The following is a 21,827-nucleotide window of genomic DNA, read 5'->3' on the forward strand; positions in this document are numbered from 1 at the left end:
TGTATGTTGAGTAATTTTGGATTGTATGTTGAACATTTTATGTTGAGGAGACCCTGGATTCTGCATTATTCCTGAGTGTGTTTTGGATAATAGTCAGATCTTTGATCAGTACCTTGTTTGCCTTTGACAGAACTGCTTAGAGTCTGTTTTGAGGAAAGACGGTGCAGGGATCAGCCAAAGAGTTGGGCTGATTTCATACGTGGAACTATGGCTCCCTCCCCAGCTGCCTCCCGTTTTAGATTCTTTCCTTTAATTCTTGGGGGCTTCAGTGGGGAGGCGGGTGGGGGAATGGGATAGGCCTGTGATGGGTATTAAGGAGGGCACATATTGCATGGTGCACTGGGTGTTATATGCAAACAATGAATCATGGAACATTACATCAAAAACTAAGGATGTACTGTATGGTGACTAACATAACATAAAAAATTATTATTAAAAAATTTAAAAAATTTTAAAATTTAAAAAATTAAAAAAATTAAAAAATAATAATTCTTGGGGGGTGCTCCATTCTTTCATCTCTTTAGGGCAAAAAGACAGAGATTTCTATTGAAATTTTAACCACTCCAGTTTCCTGAATGTTTCCAACCTTCAGGCCACAAGGGGAAAATCACCCCAAGTTCATCCTCTAAGTTTCAACTCCGAAATTTGCCTGATTTTGTTCAATCACCAGAGGTCTCAAGCCAATAGATTTTATTTCGTCAGAGAGTGGGGTTGTTACTGCTGGGAGGGTTAGTCTGTTAGGAGCTTATCCTGCCACAGAGGAAACGAAATATTTAATAATTTTTTTAAGATAAATGCTTGATTTTAAGGACTCTGATTTATTTTCCATATCTGCCCATTCTTTTCCTTAAGTCCTGTTCTTTCCTTAGAAATTCCATTTCTTGTAAATTAATATATATTCAGATGGTTCTATTATCTGAGGCTCCTTGGGCGAGATGTCCACCTTCTGTCGTGCCTCCTGATACCCTCTCACAAGTGACCTTTTTCACCTTCAGAGTATAATTTTGACTGTGGTTTCGTCTAGGGATAGCTATTTTCTGTGCAATGCTGCATGTCAATGCCACTTTGTGGAAATGTTCCTGCAGAGCATTACTTATTGTTTCTGGGTACAAAATCTTTTCTTCTTTTTTTTTTAATTTTAGGATGTGGTATTCCCACACTACGTGTGTACTAAGAAATCGTGCTCTGTGTATCCATGTGGTACAGACCAAATTTTCCATTTCCTCATGGATAATATATTGTATTTTCCAGTTTGTTGTCTTGCTCAGGTGGCCAGCTTCCCTCCTGTGTGTAAAGATTTATTCAAATTCCTACTCATTGCTGAGGTAGCCCTTTGTGGTACCTGAATTTATACAGAAAACTCAATTCCAAATATCCACCACGAGATTTCAGACTCCCTTTCTTATGTAGGTATTGAAATCCAAGCCCATGTATTCTGGCTTCAGCCAAATTCAGCTTCATTCCCCATTTCTACAGTAAAAGAAGCCCATTTTCTTTTGGACCCATGACCTTAAAGATAATTCTTTTACAATTTCTTTGCAGCTAGTGCAATATTGAATTTGGCTAACATCATTTAAAGTGTTGTGTGCATTTTCTGGAACAAGTCCTTAAAGGGGGAGGATGTCCCTCTTTGTTTTTGTTTCTATCCTTCTATCCTGATGCCCAACAGACTGAGTCTAGGAAAATATCATAGACTAGAATTGCAGGCTAGTCCAGGACCTGTGGATTGTTATGTAAAAGAGAAATAAACTTCCCTAGAGTCCCAACCACAGCATATTTGGGTCTCTGTTACTCAAAATTATCCCCATGAAAAATGTAATTTAAGTTGCACATTCATTTTTAGAACTGAACTTTCTCTTCCTTTCTAGAAACTGGACCTTCCTCTCTGTTCTCTTGCTTTTGAGCTGAGCTAAGTATTAATTTTAAAATATGTGTAACATTTCGATGTTTCTGTAGCATTTCAATATATTTGAGGTGATAGGGAGGATTTGTGGAAAAAGCTCATTCTTTAACAATTCTGGAAGGAAGCTTCTTTTTTTTTTTTTTAAGATTATTTATTTATTTATTTGACAGAGATAGAGACAGCCAGTGAGAGAGGGAACACAAGCAGGGGGAGTGGGAGAGGAAGAAGCAGGCTCATAGAGGAGGAGCCTGACGTGGGGCTCGAACCCGGAATGCCGGGATCACGCCCTGAGCCGAAGGCAGACGCTTTAACCGCTGTGCCACCCAGGCGCCCCTGGAAGGAAGCTTCTTAATCCTGAATTCTAGAAGTGTGTCATTTACATACAGGAAAAGGTATAGATTTTTATTGTACAATTTGATAAATCAGTTTGACTTAAATTAGAAATTCATATAACCAATATCTCAGTCAAAATACAGAATATTTTTGTCATCTCCCCAAATACTTCATTTCTGCTTTCAATCAATCTTCACTCCCCACAGGCAGCCACTATTCTATTTTTTATTACTAAAACTTAGTTTTGCCTGCTCCTGACCTTCATGTAATTGGAATCAGGAGGTATGTATTTTTTGAGAATGGCTTTTTTTTTCTTTTTTAGAAAATATTTATTTATTTATTGGGAGGGGAGAGGCAGAGGGAGAGGGACAGAGAAAATCTCAAGCAGACTGCAGTCTCAGTGCAGGGTCTGTTGCCGGGCTTGATCTCATGAGCCTGAGATCATGACCTGAGCTGAAACCAAGAGTCGGACGCTTAACTGACTGAGCCACCCAGGTGCCCCTTAATATTCACTTTTACTATTTGTTGAGGTTCTCCCATGTTCCAGTTTACTCTTTTTTTTGAATACTGTTCTGTTCTATGATCTGTTAATCCGTTTTCCTTTCCATTGATTTTTGTGTACATATTAATTAAGCTGCTACAAGCGTTCCTGTACAAGTCTTTTTGTGGACATATACTTTGATTTTATTGGGTAAATACTTAAAAATAGAATTACTGGGTCATGGTATAGATGTGTCACTTTATAAGATACACTAAAAGTAGGAGAAGTCCAGTTGCTCTCTGTCCTCACCAACATACGATGTCAAGCATCTTCTTCATCTCTCTGAAAAAAAATATTTCAAATTATATACACATTAAAAAAGACTGAGGCAAAGAATTGTTTATTTGCTCTCTTTTTACATCATACTAGCTCCTTGATGGTTTTCAAGCATCTTAATTTTAGACATTCTGATGGGTATTCAGTAGTATTTCATTTTGGTTTTTATTTACACTTTCCTCACAACTAAAAATGTTGAACATCTTTTCATGTGCCTATTGGACATTTATATATCTTCTTTCGTGAAACATTTATTTCAGTCTTGAGGGATTTTAAAAATCTTTTTGCTATCCAGCTGGGGGATTTCTTTATATATCTTAATTCATAGACCTTTGACAGATATTGCAAGCATTTTCTTCCAGTGTGTGGCTCACATTTTTATTTTCTTAACAGTGGTCCGAAGAGCAAAAGACTTTAATGTTAACAGAATGAGTTTTTTTCTAAACATAGTGATTTTGACATCCTCTCTAAGAAATTTTTGCCAACCAGATATTTTATCTTGTATTTTGTTTCAGAAGCTTCTTTGTGCTAGCTTTTCAGTTTAGGTCGATGACCAGCACAAAGTAATTTTTGTGATGGTACGAGAAAGGGATAAAGACCCTCTTCCAATGGATTCCAGCTGTTGAGAGACTATTTGCTGAAAATACTGTGTGTGCACCTTGAACCGTCTTGTTACTTTTGTGTAAAACCAGTCTATTTGTGGACTCTCAATTCTGTTCAGCTGATTTCTCTCTTATTACACCAAAACAATACTGTCTTCGTGCAGCATTACTGTGGGTCTTCAAATCAGGTGGAATAAGTTTCCTACTGCATTATTTTTTTTCAAGATGTAAATTAACGTAAATTTCAGAGACAAAAGCAACTTTGTACAAAAAAAAAAACAACACAGAAAAATTGTGTTAGGGAAAGCACAGCAACTATTTGGAGCTTAATTTGAATATTGATATCTTAAAAAATACTGAGTTTTCCACTCCATGAAAATGATGTGTATCTGAATTTATTTAGATCTTCTTTTATTTGTCTCGGTATTTTGAGATTGTTTTTAGTGCAGAGCTTTGAACGTCTTTTATAAAATTTTTCCCTAATATTATTGTTTTGAAAATGCTATTGTAGTGGTATTTTTATCATCGTATTTTCCAATTTCTAGTCACTAGAAAAAATTGTTCTTTTGTATTTTGGCCTTTAATCATTGACTGAGATGCTATGTTAATAATAATTATTATTTATATATAATAATAATATAAATAACAAGAACTAATTAGTATATATTAATATATTTTAAAATTCTGTTAATACAATAAATCACACTTACTGATTTCTGAATGGTAAGCCAATCTTGCAACCATGGGATAATCCTTATTTCATCATGATGTATTATCTATTTTATATATTGCCAAATTGAACTTAGTAAAATTTCCTAAGGATTGTTTTGTTTGTTTGTAGGCATACTAGACTGTAATTTTCTGTTGTAATATAGTATGTATATTTTGGTGGCAGAGCTCTATTGTCCTCAAATGTATTACTTGGATATGATGATATAATTTCTCCCTTAAATATTTTATCTTTTTCCTTACTATATAACTACCTCGGTCTAGAGTTTTCTCTGTAGAAAGTGTTACGATAATCAACGAAACTGTTTCCACAGATATTAGGTCTATTGAGGTTTTCTCCTTGTGTCAGTTTTGGTAAATTGTGTTTTTAAGCAATTTGTTCCTTTTATCTAGGTTGTCAAGTTTATTGGCATAAAGTTGTTTATAATACCACTTTTTGACAAAACATAAATTGTACTGTGGTATAGTATACTTGCAATGAATGTAATCCATTAACAGGTACAGTTTGATGAGATTTTGCAGTTGCGCACAACCATGAAACGACCGTAACAGACAAGATGCAGAGCATTTGCATTTTGCTGAATGATTTCTCATGCCCCTTTGCCCTCCACATCTCCCTCTCCCCAGGCCAGGGCACCAGGTGATCCATGTTTTGTCAACCTGTATTGGTTTGCATTTTTAGAATTTCATTTAAGTAGAATTAATGGTATGTAATAGTTTGTTTCTGACTGCTTTCATTCAGTATAATGATATTGAGTCATTCATCTTGTTGCATGTATCATTAGTTTGGTCTTCTGGTTTGCTAACTACCGTTCCATTGTATGGATTGCAACAATCCATTCATTCTTTCACATGCACATAAACACTTAGTTGGTTTCCATGTTTAGACTGTTATGAATAAAGCTGCTTTCAACACGTATGTCCACGTTTTTGCATGGACATATATTTAAATTTGTCTTGGGTGAGTCTCCAGCAGTGGAATGGCTGTTGATGGCTTGCACAAATAATGTCGATCGTCCGGACAGTGTTCATGAGTTTCCAAACCAGTTGTACCATTTTGCATTCCCAACAGCTGTCTGTGTGAGTCCCACTGTTCTGCATCCTTGCCATACTTGGAATTTTCAGTTGTTTTAATTTTAGTCATTGTAAGGATATGTTGTACTTTAAATTATATTTACTGGTAACTCGGCATGTTAAGTATCTTTTCATTGTTTATTTGCACTTCTTCTATTTTTGTGTGTGGGTGAAGTGTCCAGATTTTTTAGCCATCTTTCATTTGGTTTGTTCATCCTGTTATTATTAATTTTAAGATAATTGTATATGTTCGAGATACAGGATTGTGGATACTTTTCCCATTCCGTTTCATTTTCTTAATGATGTCTTTTAAAAATCCAACTATTTCAAAAAGTTTTATAATCTTAATTTTATGTTGAGGTCTATTATCCATTTCAAGTTAATTTTTTTGGTATATGGTAATATAGTACAACTTTCTTGTATATGGTAATGTAATACAGCTTGACTTTTTTCCCAGAATGATATCCAGTTGTTTCAGTAATTTGTTGAAAGACTTTTCTTTCTGTGTTGAAATGTCTTGGCACATTTTTAAAAAATCAATAGCGATGTAGGTAGATGGCTCTGTTTCTGGACTCTGCTTTCCATTGCTCCATTTGTCAATCACTTTGCCCATTGATACTGATTATTGTAACTTTATAGTAAGACTGAAAATCAGGTAGCACAAATCCTCTAACTTTATTCTTTTTATTCAAAATTGTTTTAGCCATTTTAGGTTTTTCATTTCATAGAGATTTTATAATCAGCTTGTAAATTTCCACAAAACACCTTCTTAGGATTTTGATAGGGTTTGCACTGAATCTACAGATCAATTAGAGAAGTGTTAATATATCAACAAGTCTTCCAGCCCATGAACCTGGTTTATTTTCCACTTATTTATATCTTTGTTAATTTGTTTCATTCAGTAATGTACCAAAGTGTTCAGTGAAAAAAAAATGTTTTTTTTTTAATTAAATCCTATGTGGTTTTTGGTAGTGTTGTCAATGGAATGTTTTAAACTTCCATTTTCCATTTGTTTGCTTCTGATATGTAACATTACAATTGATTTTTGTACATTAACAATAAGTCTTTGCCTTGGACAATTTTCAACCATTACATCTAGCAGTTACTTTGAAGATTTCTGAGGATTTTTTACAAATATCATCATGTCAGGGGCACCTAGGTGGCACAGTCGATTAAGCATCTGACTCTTGATCTAGGGTCCAGTCGTGACTCAGGGTCATGAGATCAAGTCCCGCATCAGGCTCCATGCTGAGCATGGGATTCTTTCTCTCTCACCCTCTGCCCTTCTCCTTCATGCTCTCCCCTTTTGTCTCTTTCAAATAAATAAGTAAATCTTTAAAAAACCACACACACAACTAAATATCATCATGTCATCTCCACCTGTGTTGGATTTACTTCTTTCTTCCTTTCCAATATTTATGATTTCTCCTTTTCTTGCCTTTCTGCAGTAGCTATCCCCTCCACTAAATGGAAAATGATAGTGGTAATAGCAGGCACTTTTGTCTTTTTCCTGATATTAAGGGAAAGACATTCGGTCTTTCTTCATTATTTACTCTAGCCTCAGGTTGTTCACAGATGCTCTATTATCAGATTGAGCATTTCCCCTCTAAGTCTAATCTGCTGAGAGTTTTGATCATAAATGACCATTGATTTTTTTCCCTTTTGTTTATAACACTCTTGGTTATTTCTGATCCTTTGCTTATCTGTATCTGTTTTATGAAGAACTTGTCAAATTCCACATAAAAACAGTTAAGATATTAATTTGGATTGCACTGAAACTACAAAACAACTTAGTAAGAAAATACGAATGGTTTTCCCATATTACACTTCTATTTCTATTTAACATGGTTTTCTTGTAGTCAGCATATAGTTGGGTATTGATTTTTTTATCCAACATAAAAATTGCTGACTTTCAATTTCATTATATTAAATTGTATCTAATATAACACCTGACATAATTTGGTTTAAATATAGCTTTAATTACTCTTGGTTTCATCTATTCTTTTTCCTTTTATGTTACTTTCTTTTTTATTATTTGAGATTTTTTTCTTTTTTAAATTTCATTTTGTTTTCCCCTATTCGCTTATTGCCTATGATTGATTGATTGATTGATTGGCTTTGTTATGACTGTCACTCTAAGACTTATACATCTTTAATTCTAAGATTTAAAGCATAATATTACACCACTTCATGAATAGTGTAAACAATTACACTAGCAGTTGCCTATCTTGCATCCTGACCTCCCTTGTGCTACTGTTCTACAGGTCAGTTTTACATGGGCTGTACCCCCAAAATACGTTGCTATGACTGTTGGTTTAAGCATTCAGTGATATTTTAAAGAATTTCAAAATGAAAAATAGTGTTTTCTATCTACCCACATATTTACCACTTCTCTTGACCTCAATTTCATTCCATTGTACAAACTCAAATTCCACATACACCAGGTTCTTTTGCCTAAAGAACCTCCTTCAGGTCTGTGGCAATATGTCCCTCAACTTTATTTCCCTGACAATGTCTACTCTGCCTTTCTTTTTGAAATTTATTATTGCTGTTTAATGTATTTTTTAAAAAGATTTATTTATTTATTTGAGAGACAGAGAGAGAGAGAGAGCACAAGCAGGAGAGGGACAGAGGGAGAGAAAGAATCTCAAGCAGATTCCCACCGAGCATGGAGCCCAAAGTGGGGCTTGATCTCAGGACCCTGAGATCATGACATGAGTCGGAACCGACTGAGCCACCCAGGTGCCTTGCTAGTTAATGTATTCTTAATTAACGTTTTCTGATATTTAAAATATGTGTCTCCATATTCTTCTAGCATGCACGGGTTCTGACAAGAGCCTACCGTCATTCTTATATGTGTTCTTCTGTATATAATGTATTTTTTCCTCTAGCTGTTTTAAGATATTCTTTTTATCATTGTTTTCCAACAATATAATTTATGTGCAGTTTCTTTTATCTTTATATAGCTTGGCATTGTTGAGTTTCCTAGGTCTGTGGATTTATAATCAGGAATAACACTGGCCATCGTTTGCCCATTTTTCCCCACTTTCCTTTTTTTCTGGGACTCCAGTTACATGTGTATTAAACAGCTTCATGTCATCCCACAGCCAACTCATGTTTTGTTTATTTGTTTTTTTATTTCATTTTGGATAATTGTTGCTATGTTTTCAATTTCATTGATCTTTTATTCTGCAGTGTCCGATCTGCTCTTAAAACTATATCCATTTAGTGTTATTTAGATACTGTGCGTGTCTTTCATGTCTCAGTGTCCCCTTGAGTCTTGATTACGTCATGTGTTTTCCCCATCTCCATGGTTGTGGTTTCCTCTACCATCTGAATATATGGAACCTATTTGTAAAAGCTGTTTGCACACATCTTCGTCTACTTGTTTCTTCGTGTCTCCCATTCCAGGTCTGGCATTTATTGTTGATCTCTTGTTCCTCCTGACTATGGGTGATATTTTCCTACTTCTTGGCATGAAAATTACTTTCTTTTGAGTACCTATTTTGGATCTTAGGTTGTTGGTTGTAAAACTTGTTTTCTTCTTAAATAGTGTTAGATTTTGCTCCAGCACAAAGTTAAGTAATTAAAATCAGTGGGGCGTTTTGGGGGCTGCTTTTAACCTAGTAAAGCAAGCCCACAGGAACCATAAGAGTAAGGCTACTTAAGCCTGACTACAGTAGTGATATCCTTCTGAAGATTCTGCCTGACATCCTGTGTTCTATAAATGGGGACTTGGACCATCCCCTGCCCTGTTTGAGCTTCAGAGGACGATCATGATCATGCAGTCCTTTACAGAACATCTTTCCTCAACTTCAGCAGTTTCCTTTTGTTAGTGCACAGATCAGGGCTCACAGATGTGCACATCCTCTTCCCCAGGTCTCCAGAGCACTGTCTCCACAACTCCCTTCTATGTGGTACCCTAGTCTGCAAACTCCGGATGCCTTGGGCACATAGAACTCCAGTCTCTGTCTTCTCAATGCAGGAAGGCATGGACTTCACTTCCCTGGACTGTAGCTTAGAAACTGCCTCCACACAGTAAGCTGGTGAAATCGTACAGTTCACATAGTCATTTTCCCTCCCTTAGACATTCCAGCCCTTCACTACCTTTTGTCCAGTGTCTGAAAACCATTATTTCTCATTTTTTGTCTAATTTTCTATAGGCTTAAGGCAGAAAAGTAAATGGAGCACCTGATATTCCATCTCCTCTAGTTCATTAATGTCTTTTCTTATTTTTTTTTTTAATTTCTTTTTGTACTTTCTTTTGGTTTACTTTGCTGTTCATTTTCTAGCTTTGGAGAAGGGATTTTCATTCACCAAGAAGGGTGCTACCAGCATCTAGTGGGTAGAACTCAGAATGCTGCCAGTTACCCTACATTGCACACAACAGTCTCCCATGGCAAAGAACTGATCCAACCTAAAATGTCAATGCTGCAAGGCTGACAAACCCTGGCTGAACCTACTAATTCCATCCCATTGACTGGTTTTTCTTCTTCAGGGATTCCACTTACATGTATATTATTTCTTCTTCACTTTTTCCCCCTCTAAACCAGTTTCACTCAGATATTTTTTTAAAAGATTTTATTTATTTATTCGACAGAGATAGAGACAGCCAGCGAGAGAGGGAACACAAGCAGGGGGAGTGGGAGAGGAAGAAGCAGGCTCATAGCGGAGGAGCCTGATGTAGGGCTCGATCCCATAACTCTGGGATCATGCCCTGAGCCGAAGGCAGACGCTTAACCGCTGTGCCACCCAGGCGCCATTATTTTTAACTCATTCTTCATCTCCTTTTTTTCTGTTGAACGCTTTCTTGCTTTTCCTCAATGTCCCTTCTTACGTTTTTAAAAAGATTTATTTGAGAGAGAGAGAGAGAACAAGCATGCAAGTGGGGAGAGGGCCAGAGGGAGAGGGAGAAAGAGACTTTCCAGCAGACTCCCTGCTGAGTGCAGAGCCAGACTTGGGGCTCTATCTCACAACCCCAAGATCATGACCTGAGCTGAAACCAAGAATCAGATGCTTAACTGAATGACCCATCTAGGTACCCCTGTTCCTTCTTAATTTTTTATTTGAATCTCTTCTCCCTTGGGCACAGTGTAATTCTTAATTTCTGAATGAATTTTCCATTTCTTTCATTTTTTCACTGCCAATTTTATTTGTATTTATTTTTTAAATTTCTGTATGAAGGCAGCTTTTCATATCCTGAAATGCTTGCTTGAAACATATAATTCAGTTCGGTATATTATAGTACAGTTCCCTTCTGTTTTATAGTTGATTAGGTATTTTGTATTCTTATTAAAGTATTTTGGTGCTTATTTTGATTCTTCTTTTGACTCTTATTGTCATTAAAGTATTTTGATTCTTATTTTCTGTTTTGCTACAGTTTCTTCGAACAGATTTACCCGGTTTTCTTCCATTCGAGGTCTTTGGTGTGGTTTGCAATATTTTTAGTTCAATGCTGCCCCCTTCTGTCAGTGTAGCAAAGTACAGCATTTTTCTCTAATAAAGTTTTCTTAGGGCAGGTGACTGAAACTAGTGGGGTTGTGTAACTTCCACTGAATTCATTCTTTTTGTCTTTCAGAATATTAATTTTTCCTCTTTCCCTCATTTTTTTTCTTTTCATCACCCAACCTCCAAATGGTAACTCTTTCTTTTAAACTTCTCTTACACAATCAGTGCTGTTGAAAGACCGCCATCTCAAATCATGTGTGCTTTTTAATTCCTTCTCTGCAGAGAACGTTTCCTTCTGTTATAACATATTCATTTAAGATTACATATTTTCCTCTAGGCATTATTATAGTTCATTCCCACACATTTTGCTAGGATATTACTATTATCATTCAGTTCAAGATATTTTCTAGTTTCCTTTATGATTTTTCTTTGGCCCATGACTCATTCATAAATATATTTTTACATTTCCAAATACATGATTTTCTAGGGTATTTTGATCTGTCATAATTGTCTTGTGGTCAAAGAACATACTCTGTATGATTTAAAATATTTGAGTAATGTATAGAATTGATGAATCACTATACTGTAACCCTGAAATTAATATAACACTGTATGTTAATCACACTGAAATTAAAAGAATAAAAGAATATCTAAGCCAAAAAAAATTAAAAATAAATATTTGAAAATTTTCTGGTTGTTTTATGGTACAGTATGTGGTCATTTTTATTAATGGTCCTTGCAAAAATGTATATTTATATATGTCTATTAGGTCAACTTGTTAATTGTGCTGCCTTATTCTACTATATGTGGTTTCGTCTATACTAAATCCCCCAATATCCTGTTTTCCTGTTAATTGCCAAACAGTTTATAATGACTCCTATCAGCAAGAGTCATGAACAGATATTTCGGTGCCTTTACAGATTAAAAAAATCTGTGTTTAGCATAGAGGTCACCCCAATCCATCTAACGTTGTTAATGTTATATCCTAATAAGTATTGGATCTTTGCCAAGTCACCTGCTGCTGCATCATCTGTGTAATTTCTATATGTTTCCTGAAAATCACATATAAACATAAGTAAGAATAAGAGCTACGTTAGAGACAGAACAAACAAGCGAGGAAAACCAATGGATCTACTGTCAAAAAGAAGGGATGTAGGAATGCAAAATCACATCAATCTTTCAACTCTAAAAATCATACTAAATTGGAGTTGACAACAATTCATTTAAAATATCTTTTATTGTGAACTTCTCAGCAATTCACAAGATCTGTCACATTCACCTGTGTCCTGTGGGTAATGTACTGATACGGTTGCTGGGTAATGTGTGGATAAGATTGGTCCTCCTCTTGTAGGGACAAAGGTTCTGAGATCTGTGTGTTCCTATTGTTCCTCATCAGGGAGGCAATTATTCTTCTGAACCTGTGTCCAAATCTTCTCCAGCAGTATCTGAACTCTATGCCTCGTCATTTTCTGGGGGTTCATGTTACTGTTCATCATCACTTTGGCATATCATAGATACCATAGTATAATCTTTCGTTGGTATCTGGATTTTTCTTCAATACGTCATCTTTTCCACTTCCTGATTGGTCTTTACAGGCTGCTGCTTCTATATGTTATGTATCTTCAACTTCTTTATGAAACGTGTGTTTTCAGATCCTCAAATTAATCATTTACACCATTTCCTCAAAGTAAATCTTATAATAGCTATTCTTTTGCTGCTGTATCTTTTATTATTTCTGTTCTCTGCATGTTTAGTGTGTACTGTTTCATAAAGAAGGGACTAAATTTGCTATTTGACTTCATCCTTAGTGTTCTTGGAATCTGATTCAGTGGGAACCTCTCTACCAATACTAGATATTTCTTAGGTTCTATGACAAGACCCTGATGGAGATCTTCCTTTATTTTCTAAAACCTTAGCATCTTTCACATTAAGATCCTTCATCACCATCAACATCATAAATGCCTCAACCTCCTAGAATTTCTTCACATTTCATAAGAGCTGATAAAAGATGGCTGCTGATGTCCAGATGTGATTACCATAAACAATGTGAAAAAGATTTTCCATTCTTGAGTCTTCCATGCTTTGGCTCTCTCTTGAAAATTGTGCTGCCATTTGACTTGGAGCTAGGATGAACACTGACAGCTGTTGCTGTGGTATGTGGTGCTTGTGTGGGGCCTTAGCTCCCAATATACAGCAGGGAAAGTGAGGGGACCCTCCAGGAAACCCCAGAAATGAGCACGTGGTGGATACGGTAATGGCGTCTACACATGTTGCTTCCGTCCTACTCTTCTATACATCCGGGCTTTCAAGTAAATATATGTTCTTCTTTTTCACTGTATCCTAGATGTTTCTTACTCTCATTTCATATTTTCCATTTCTTGTGTATTTGTGCTGGATTATAAATGGTTTTTCCTCATATATCTACCAACCCCCCAATTCTCTGTGTCAGATCTGCTATGGTGTCCACTTACCATGTCTTTGTTTATTATACTCTTCAATTCTGGAACTATTCTCCCCCCTTTTCTAATTCCACATTTTGTAATTTTTAATTTCTTTTAAAAACACTCTAAACTCATCTTTTTTCTCCTTGCATATTTTCAACGTCTAGAATCAATTTGTGCCCCTTTTTGTTTTCTCTCATTCCTGCTGATTCTAAGTCACAGTGTCCTTTCTCTTTACATGTTTAGTTACTGCTGATTGTATGCTGGACATCATATTTTGAAAGTTATTGATAGAAATAATTTAGGGCTTAATAATTAACGTATTACCTTTCTCCAAAGAAGTTTTGTTTGTGTCTGCTTGCATCCTGGAAACGACAGCAATCTAAGAGCACCTTGATACCAGTTCAAGACTTGAAGTTTTCTCATTTACTTGGACCAAGCCAGGCTTTAATCTATTCAAGTGCTTTTTACTATTGATCTATCCTTTCTTCTAATGGGCAAGTCTCCAGGTATTCATCCCAAAGCAGTGGATTATTTTCAGAGATCAATTCCAACATTTGATCTTTTACATATATGAGACCACAAGATCCAGCTCAAAATTGTAGTTATCTCTTCTAGAATGACAAATTCTTGTATGGCCAAAGTGGTCTTGGATGCTACACTTAACTTTTAGAGTTTCCATCCTTTTGTTGACCTAGTGACTTCTCTCTCCATTATTAGCTTTTTGATATTTAAAGAAAAAAGAAATTAATCCAGTTGTTTTCCATTGCAAGTATTGTCCCATTTACCTGGTTAGCTTCACTACTGGAAGTAAAATATCCAGATTTATTTTCTGCAACAAAAAGTCTAAACTTATTTTAAATTCAAATAAGCATGTGAATAAGCATTTACATGACAAGCACCTACTTCAGTATTCTAACACTAAAATGCACAACTAGATAAAACATGGAGACTTGCCATGAATTTGCAGCTTAAATGAAAAACAAAAGGCACCAATGCCTTCAATTTCTTATAATGTTTACTTTGATTTGCTCTCAAAGGACTTACCTACAGGAGCAATGGATTCTTTGAAAAGTCTGGAGATGGAATAAGTGAAACTATTAAGTACCAATTTTCTTTATCCTTGCAACCAAATTCTGCATTTTATCTGGGTTTGGAATAGTTCAAAATAGGCCAAATTACTCCCATTTCTAAGGCCAACATTTTCTTATAAAGAAAAATCTATAGACAAGGAAAATTAGGAAGCCCTGACATGGGCGGATGGCGTCTTGATGAAGGAAGCATTGACGACATGTATTTCAAATGACTTTTTGGTTCCATAGTCATGTACTGTATGGTACAACTGCTGGTTGTGGGAGGTACGCCCCAGTCCCCTCTGTGGTTAAATGAGAATGGGCAATCATGAAGGAAGAGATGGGAAAAGTAGAAATAAATCTAATATTACAACTGCATATAAATTCTCGGGCAGATCAATTTTAGGAAGGGACTTACAGGAATGGAAACTGATTCCTTAAAAGTATTCATATCTTTACTGCTAATGGATGTGGGGTTTCTTTTTGGGGTGATGAAAATGTTCTAGAATTAGATCATGGTGACATTGCTCAATTCTGTATCTTAAAAAAAAAAACACTGAACACTCTAAATGGATGACTTTTGTGGTATGTGAAACATATCCCAATAAAGCCATTTTTTTTTAAGAAAAGAAAAAACCTTTAGATAACTGTATAACCTTTGGGGTCTTCAAATCATTCAAATATCATGGCTTTAGAGACTATATAATCCACATAGAAAAATGGCCAATAACACAATCCTTAAATTTAGAAAGATGCCTAGGTTTAAATTTTGGTTTCATACTTACTGTGGGGTTGAAAGTCAATTAGTTAATATCACCGGGCATTAGCTTTCTCAGATAAAGTGAGGAGAACAACACTGCCTTGTCCAGAAGCGGGACAGAAACAGGATTTTTGCTCAAGTCCTGCACTACAGGAGCAGTCGAGGTGAGGAGCAGCATAGAACCAGGATAAGAGACGAGTGACAATGTGGTCTCAGCAGGACCCTGCTTAGATCTAGATCTGTTTCCTCAAGGAAGTCAGCCAGCCATGGGGCAAAGGCTGAGGGGTCCATGTGGCAGGGTGCCGTCCTCCAGGCTGGTGGCGGTCAGCCATGTAGTGACCACCACTCGCTGCTACTGGAGGAGGATGCCCTTGCCAGTCAAGGGCGTCTGGGTTGGGCACTACCAGCATTTACTACTCACTCGTCCCCATAGCTTTGCTGGAGGAAGGCACAAGGTAAGACACACCACACAATCACTGTGAAGGGTTGCACAGTGCCTGGCACATAAGCAGTACTTTATAAATGGTAGCTATTTTTTGCAGGACTTAAAATATCAGACACGCAAAGCAATTAATTACGAATAGTGTATAACATCATCTGGTCAGAAAATCTTACTGTACATGTTGCTTCCTCATCAAACGCATACGTGTGATTTATTGAGCACGCTTCACGACGAGGCTGTAAAGGAGTAACTTTCAGTGGGCTTGTCCAACCTGAAAACAAAAATGTATAGTGTTTTGGGTTAAAAATGTGATAGAGGTTTTTTTCCCCCACCAGAAATATTTCCTATGAGAAAGCTAAACTGTATGATGTTAACTGACGTTTCGATGGATTATGTAACAATTTTTCTTAGCCATGAGAATTGAATAGCTCTGGAGTTTACATGTTAGGATAATTGTAATAGTGCAGAATTATTTGCTACTACTCATTATTTGAAGAAGTCTGTTGAGTACTATGAATCTGCATATCAGCATGTGGATGTATTGGGGATGGTGGCAACACAAAGGAGTCTGGTTACTATGCAGACAATTTATCTAATGATAGAAGTCCTAAGAGACTGGCAAGTATGCACACAGACTGCAACAAATATTTACTGTGTTTAAATGGAAGTAGATGTGTACACAAAGACAGAAGAGGGGGTTCCTGGTTTTGAGGTGCTCATGAACAAATGGAAAAGACAATCACCTAAATAGTTTTCAGTGTCATGTAGCAACTGTACTAATACTTGGGCTCTGAGTGCTGTGGGAGTGCAGAGGAAGAAAACTAACCCAGCCAGATTGTGGGGAGTTAAGAACATCTTCCTGAAGATAATATTTGATCTAACCTCGACAAAGGGGAAGTCAGGAAAATTAGAGTCTGAGAAAGCCTCGGCACACCACTGTTGCCTTGGAAAACAGAGGAGTCCACGTGAGAAGCATGGGTAGCCTCCAGGAGCAGTGTTCCTGGCTGTCCGAAGCAAGGAAAACTGACCCCTCTAACGCAAGGAACTGGATTCTGTACAACACGGATGAGCCTGATGTAGATTTTCCCCAGACACTGCACGTTTGGCCGGTTAGATCCTGAATAGAAAACCAGTTGAGCCTGGCCATACTTCTCACAAACCCGGGAACTAATAAATGGGTTTTGTGTTGGGCTGCGGAATCTGTGGCATTTTGTCACAGCAGGAAGAGAAAATACAGAGGCAGAGGCAAGAGGCCAAGACAAAGTGAGAAAGGCAGTGCTGGATCCCGTGATTATTTCAGTTTTGAGAATCTGGCTGAAGAAAACCCCCCAGAAGACTATAGGGCCAACAGTGGCAGGATGGCACTTCGTGGATCCACTGAAGCAGTGGTTTTGAAAAAGGAGGAAAATAGGAAAACAACAGAACCTAAAATTTGATTTTTAAGCCAGAGTAGGAGATAGGGAACAGGACGATGAATTACAGCTGTATACCTCAGGGTAGGACATTCATGCCTAAGTATGATGATGTCATTTCCATTACCTTGTTTCAGTATCTAATTCTGTGAAACAAAGCACCCCAAAGCCAAGTATCTTAAAACAACCATTCATTGTCTCTCAGGACTCTGAAGCTAGTAGATGTCATGTGGTGTAGCTTGGGATTGCTCAAGAGCTCCAAAATTGTCTCACTCACTGGCTGGCAAGTGGGTGTTGACTGTTACCAGAGAGCTCAGCTGGGCCTGCTGACCAGTGACTTGTGGTTTTTTGTTACTTTTATTCCCCCCTGTGGGCCTGTATTGATTTTTTTTTCACAAAATAGTGACTGAGAATCGAGAGGAAGATCCCAAGGGGCCCAATCCCAATGTGCAAATACAAAAAAAGTCTCCACTTACAGCATGGTTGCTAATATAGGCTAGAGCCCAGAATCGATGTGGGAAGGAAACAGACCTCATCCCATGGTAGGAGGGGTGGCAGGCACACAGAGGAAGGAGTGAATTGCCAAGGGCCGCCTTTGGGACCAGTGATCACACACCTCTTCCTCATAATGCACAGTCTCACTTCACCACTTTCATGCCACCAAACAAATATCAAGTCCTTTGTCAAGGAAGACACTGTCCTATTTCTTCACTTCTTAGAGATTTAACATGTTTGAAACTGTGATATTTTCATTGTGAGTTGGCTTTCCCTGTAACCCATGAAATTGAGTGAGCTTGGAGGGGTCTGCCATGAACACTATTTTTCCATAGGCCCTAATTATTTTTATTATAAAACATTTCTATAATGTGGTACTTTTAAAGAAACAAAACTTTAAAAGAAAGATTTAAGGACTATTCTACGTATATTTCCTTATTCACATGTTTTCTCTTCTCTAACGGTTAGAACTACGTTTTTTTGGGGCGCCTGGGTGGCTCAGTCATTAAGGATCTGCCTTCGGCTCAGGGTGTTTTCCCAGGGTCCTGGGATTGAGCCCCACGTCAGGCTCCCTGGTCCACTGGGAGCCTGCTTCTTCCTCTCCCACTCCCCCTGCTTGTGTTCCCTCTCTCGCTGGCTGTCTCTCTCTGTCAAATAAATAAATAAAATCTTAAAAAAAAAAAAGAAATACGTTTTTTCAACATCTAAAATACTGTTGTTAGTGGTCTTCTCTGAGTTTTTTCTCAATATAGCTAAAGGTAAGTCAGTTTTGTTATTTTCAAAGAACCAGTCTCAGGTTTAGTTGATTTTTTCTGCTTTTCTGTTCTCTATTTATCGATATGCACCAAACATAGACCTTCAAAATATATGATGCAAATATTGACAGAATTTAAGGGAGAAGCAACTCTACAATAATAGTTGGAGGCTTTAATACTTTACTTTCAGTGATGGATAGAATAACTAGACAAAGATCAATAAGGAAATAGAGGACTCAAACAATAGTTTGACCCAAAAAACATATACAGAACACTTCATCCAACAGAATAACCGAGCAGAACACATATTTTTCTCAAGTGCCCATGGAACATTCCATAGAACAGACTATATTGTAGGCCACGAAGCAGGTCTTCATAATTTTTAAAAGACTGAAATCATACAAAGTATATTTTCTGATCACAATGGAATCAAAGTAGAAATTGATAAAATGGAATGAAACCAAAAATCAGTATATGAATAAACACCACACCTCTAAATAACCAAAGAAGAAATCACATGGAAAATTAGAAATTATCTTGAAACAAATGAAAACAAAAACACAAGACAACAAAAATTATGGGATTCAACAAAAGTAGAACTAAGAGGGAAGTTTATAGGTATAAACACTTATCTTAATGAAAAAAGATCTCAAATGAACAACCTAAATTTATAACTTAAGGAAATACAAAAAAAAAAAGAAAAGAAAAGAAAAGAAAGAAAGAAACTAAACCCAAAACTAGCAGAAAGAACGAAATAAAGATCAGAGTAGAGATACACAAAATAAAGAAGAAAAAAACAATAGAATCAATGAAAGCAAGAGTTGTTTTTTTGAAAACATAAAAAAAAAATTGACAAACATTTAGCTAGACGGACTCAGAAAAAAAACAGGGAAGATTCAAATAAACTAAAATCACAAATGAGAAAGGGGAGAGTACAACTGATTTTTGTTGGAGGAGGTCATCAAGAGGAGGTGACTACCTGTGAGCTGGACTTGGGAGGCTTCTCACCCACTCCCCTGTCCTTGAAATGTACCTTCTGCCCACTGGTTCCCCAGCAGGAACTGTTTCAAGAATGTAAGGTGTTGCTGAGACCATCTGGATGGTATATACAACTGAACCCTGTCTTATAAGGTCTTCATATAAACTTTTAGGATTCCAATGGCCAGGTGTGGAGATCTACTTGTCTTGCAGTTGCCAAGACAAGCCTTGTATATAAGTTCTCTTGCTTATTAAACCCGCCACTTACCCATCTGGGGTGCCCGCCTCTTTCTTTGTTCGTCTCTGCCCTCCATGTATGAGGGCCAGTTTTGGATTTCACCCAAAGAACTCCTGAGGTTGCAAACTAACAACTTTACAGAAATAAAAAGGATAAGAATGTACTATGAAGAACTGTGCACCAATAAATTATATAACCTAGGTGAAATAGACAGATTTCTAGAAACACACAACCTACCAAGACTGAATCATTAAGAAGCAGAAAATCTGAACAGATCTGTACCTAGTAAGCAGAATCAATAATCAAAAACTTCCTAACAAAGAAAAGCTCAGGACGAGATGGCTTCACTCGTGAATTCTACAAAACATTTAAAGAAGAATTAATACCAATCCTTCTCAAACTCTTCCAAAAATACTGGAGAAGGGAACGCTTCCAAACTCATTCTATGAGGCCAACATTACTTTGATACCAAAGTCAGACAAAGACATTACAAGAAAACTACAGATCAATATCCCTGATAAATATTGATGCAAAAATCCTCAACATACTAAAAAACAGAATTTATCAACACACTGAAAGTATTATACAGCATGACCAAGTGAGGTTTATTCCTTGAATGCAAGGAATTGTATTTGTGCATTGTTGAGGGAAATTTAAAATGCAGTATCCACTATGGAAAACAGTACAGTGGTTTCTCAAAACATTAAAGATGGAATTACCATGTAATAGAGCAATTCCACCTTTGGGTATATACCCCAAATTACTAAAAGAGGGGTCTTGAAGAGATATTTACACCCCCATGTTCATAGAAGTATTATTCACAATAGCCAAAAGGTGAAGCAACCCAAGTATCCATCGATGGATAAACAAAATGTGGTATATACATAAAAGGGGAAATCATTCAGCCTTAAAAAGAAATTCTGATACATGCTACAACATGGGCATTGTTATCCACGAGGACATGATGCTAAATGAAATAAGCCAGGCACAAAAAGACTGATACTTTATGACTTCACTTACATGAGGTTTCTAGAGTAGCCAAATTTCAAGACAGAAAGTAAAAAGCCAGGAGCTAGGAGGAGGGGAGGAGATAGGAAATTAGTATTTGATGGGTATGGAGTTTCAGTTTTTTAAGATGAAAAGTGTTAAGGAGATGAACAGTGGTGAAGATTGCACTTAATACTTATGAACCATACACTTAAAAATGGTTGATTGTTATGGAGTAAAAGTTTGGTTACCCCGCCAAATTCTTATATTGAAATTTTTACCCCCAATGTGATGGTATTTGAAGGTTGGGCCTTCGGGCGGGAATTCGGTTTAGATAAGGTCTGGAGGGTGTGGCTCCGATGATAGGATTACTCTCCTTATAAAAAGAGGAAGAGAGACCCGAGCTCTCTGTCTCTATCTCTCTGCCATATGAGGAAACAGCAAAAAGCAGGCCCTCTGCAAGTCAGAAAGAGGGCTCTCACCAAGATCCAAGAAAGCTGGTACCTTTATCTTGGACTTTCCAGACTAAATAAATGCCTATTGCTTAAGCCACCCAGTCTATGGTATTTGTTTTAGCAGCTTGAGCTGAGACAGTGGCTAAAAAGGAAAAAAGCAGGAAGATATACAAAGAGTTATAAGTATTGATATTAGGAAGCTGAATGTAGGAAGATCAAAGACATGATAATAGGCAACCTCTATTTTTCCTGTGATAAGGAAGATGTGTCATCTGCTGTAAGGAGAAGCAAAAAGACCAATGAAAGGCTTGAATAATTAGGATAAGTTTAGAGTACTTGATTGGTATGAGAAAGAAAGCCAACTAGGAACAAAAAAATACTGTTAATTGTCTAAACAAAGTTGGAATAAGGTAAGAAATCATCAATATAATCTTTTATGATACCGTTTAGGTATTTATGAAAGCCCACTGAAAAGTATACTGGTGTGATATATTTTACAAAGACTTTCTTATCAGAATGTATTCGAAATTATATGTATTTAGGTTCACTTAAAAATAAAAGAACTTATTATTTATAATTAATGATTATTTCCGAGATCTACAAAATCGTTGAAAACCTAGGACAAATTATATTGAACCGAATCCATGGACCACCAGTATTACTCTTTGCAACTGTAATAGCTAATATTAACAGCTGCTATTGAATGTTTTAACCAAGTTCCAGGAATTTTGTTAAGTGCTTTACATGTCTTAATTCATTTAATCCTTACAATTTTATTAGAGAAGTACTCTTATTGCCAAGGAATTGAAAATTCTGGACTAATAGCTAACATTTATTGGTGCATTCCTCCATGTCAGATATCTTTACATGAATTATATTAAATAG

The 21,827-nt window shown here is 36.6% G+C and overlaps 1 protein-coding gene across 1 annotated transcript in view; it reads right to left on the reverse strand.

Moving 5' to 3' along the window:
• The window catches only part of SPMIP7 (sperm microtubule inner protein 7), a 71,025-nt gene that overhangs the window by 44,077 nt on the left and 5,121 nt on the right, over nt 1-21,827 (reverse strand). The window contains exon 3 of the mRNA XM_026501842.3: nt 15,796-15,893. Within this exon, the coding sequence (XP_026357627.1) occupies nt 15,796-15,893 (98 nt within the window). The remainder of the gene's footprint in view (nt 1-15,795; nt 15,894-21,827) is intronic.

Source organism: Ursus arctos, unplaced genomic scaffold, assembly GCF_023065955.2.
Source record: "Ursus arctos isolate Adak ecotype North America unplaced genomic scaffold, UrsArc2.0 scaffold_3, whole genome shotgun sequence".
Classification (NCBI taxonomy): domain Eukaryota; kingdom Metazoa; phylum Chordata; class Mammalia; order Carnivora; family Ursidae; genus Ursus; species Ursus arctos.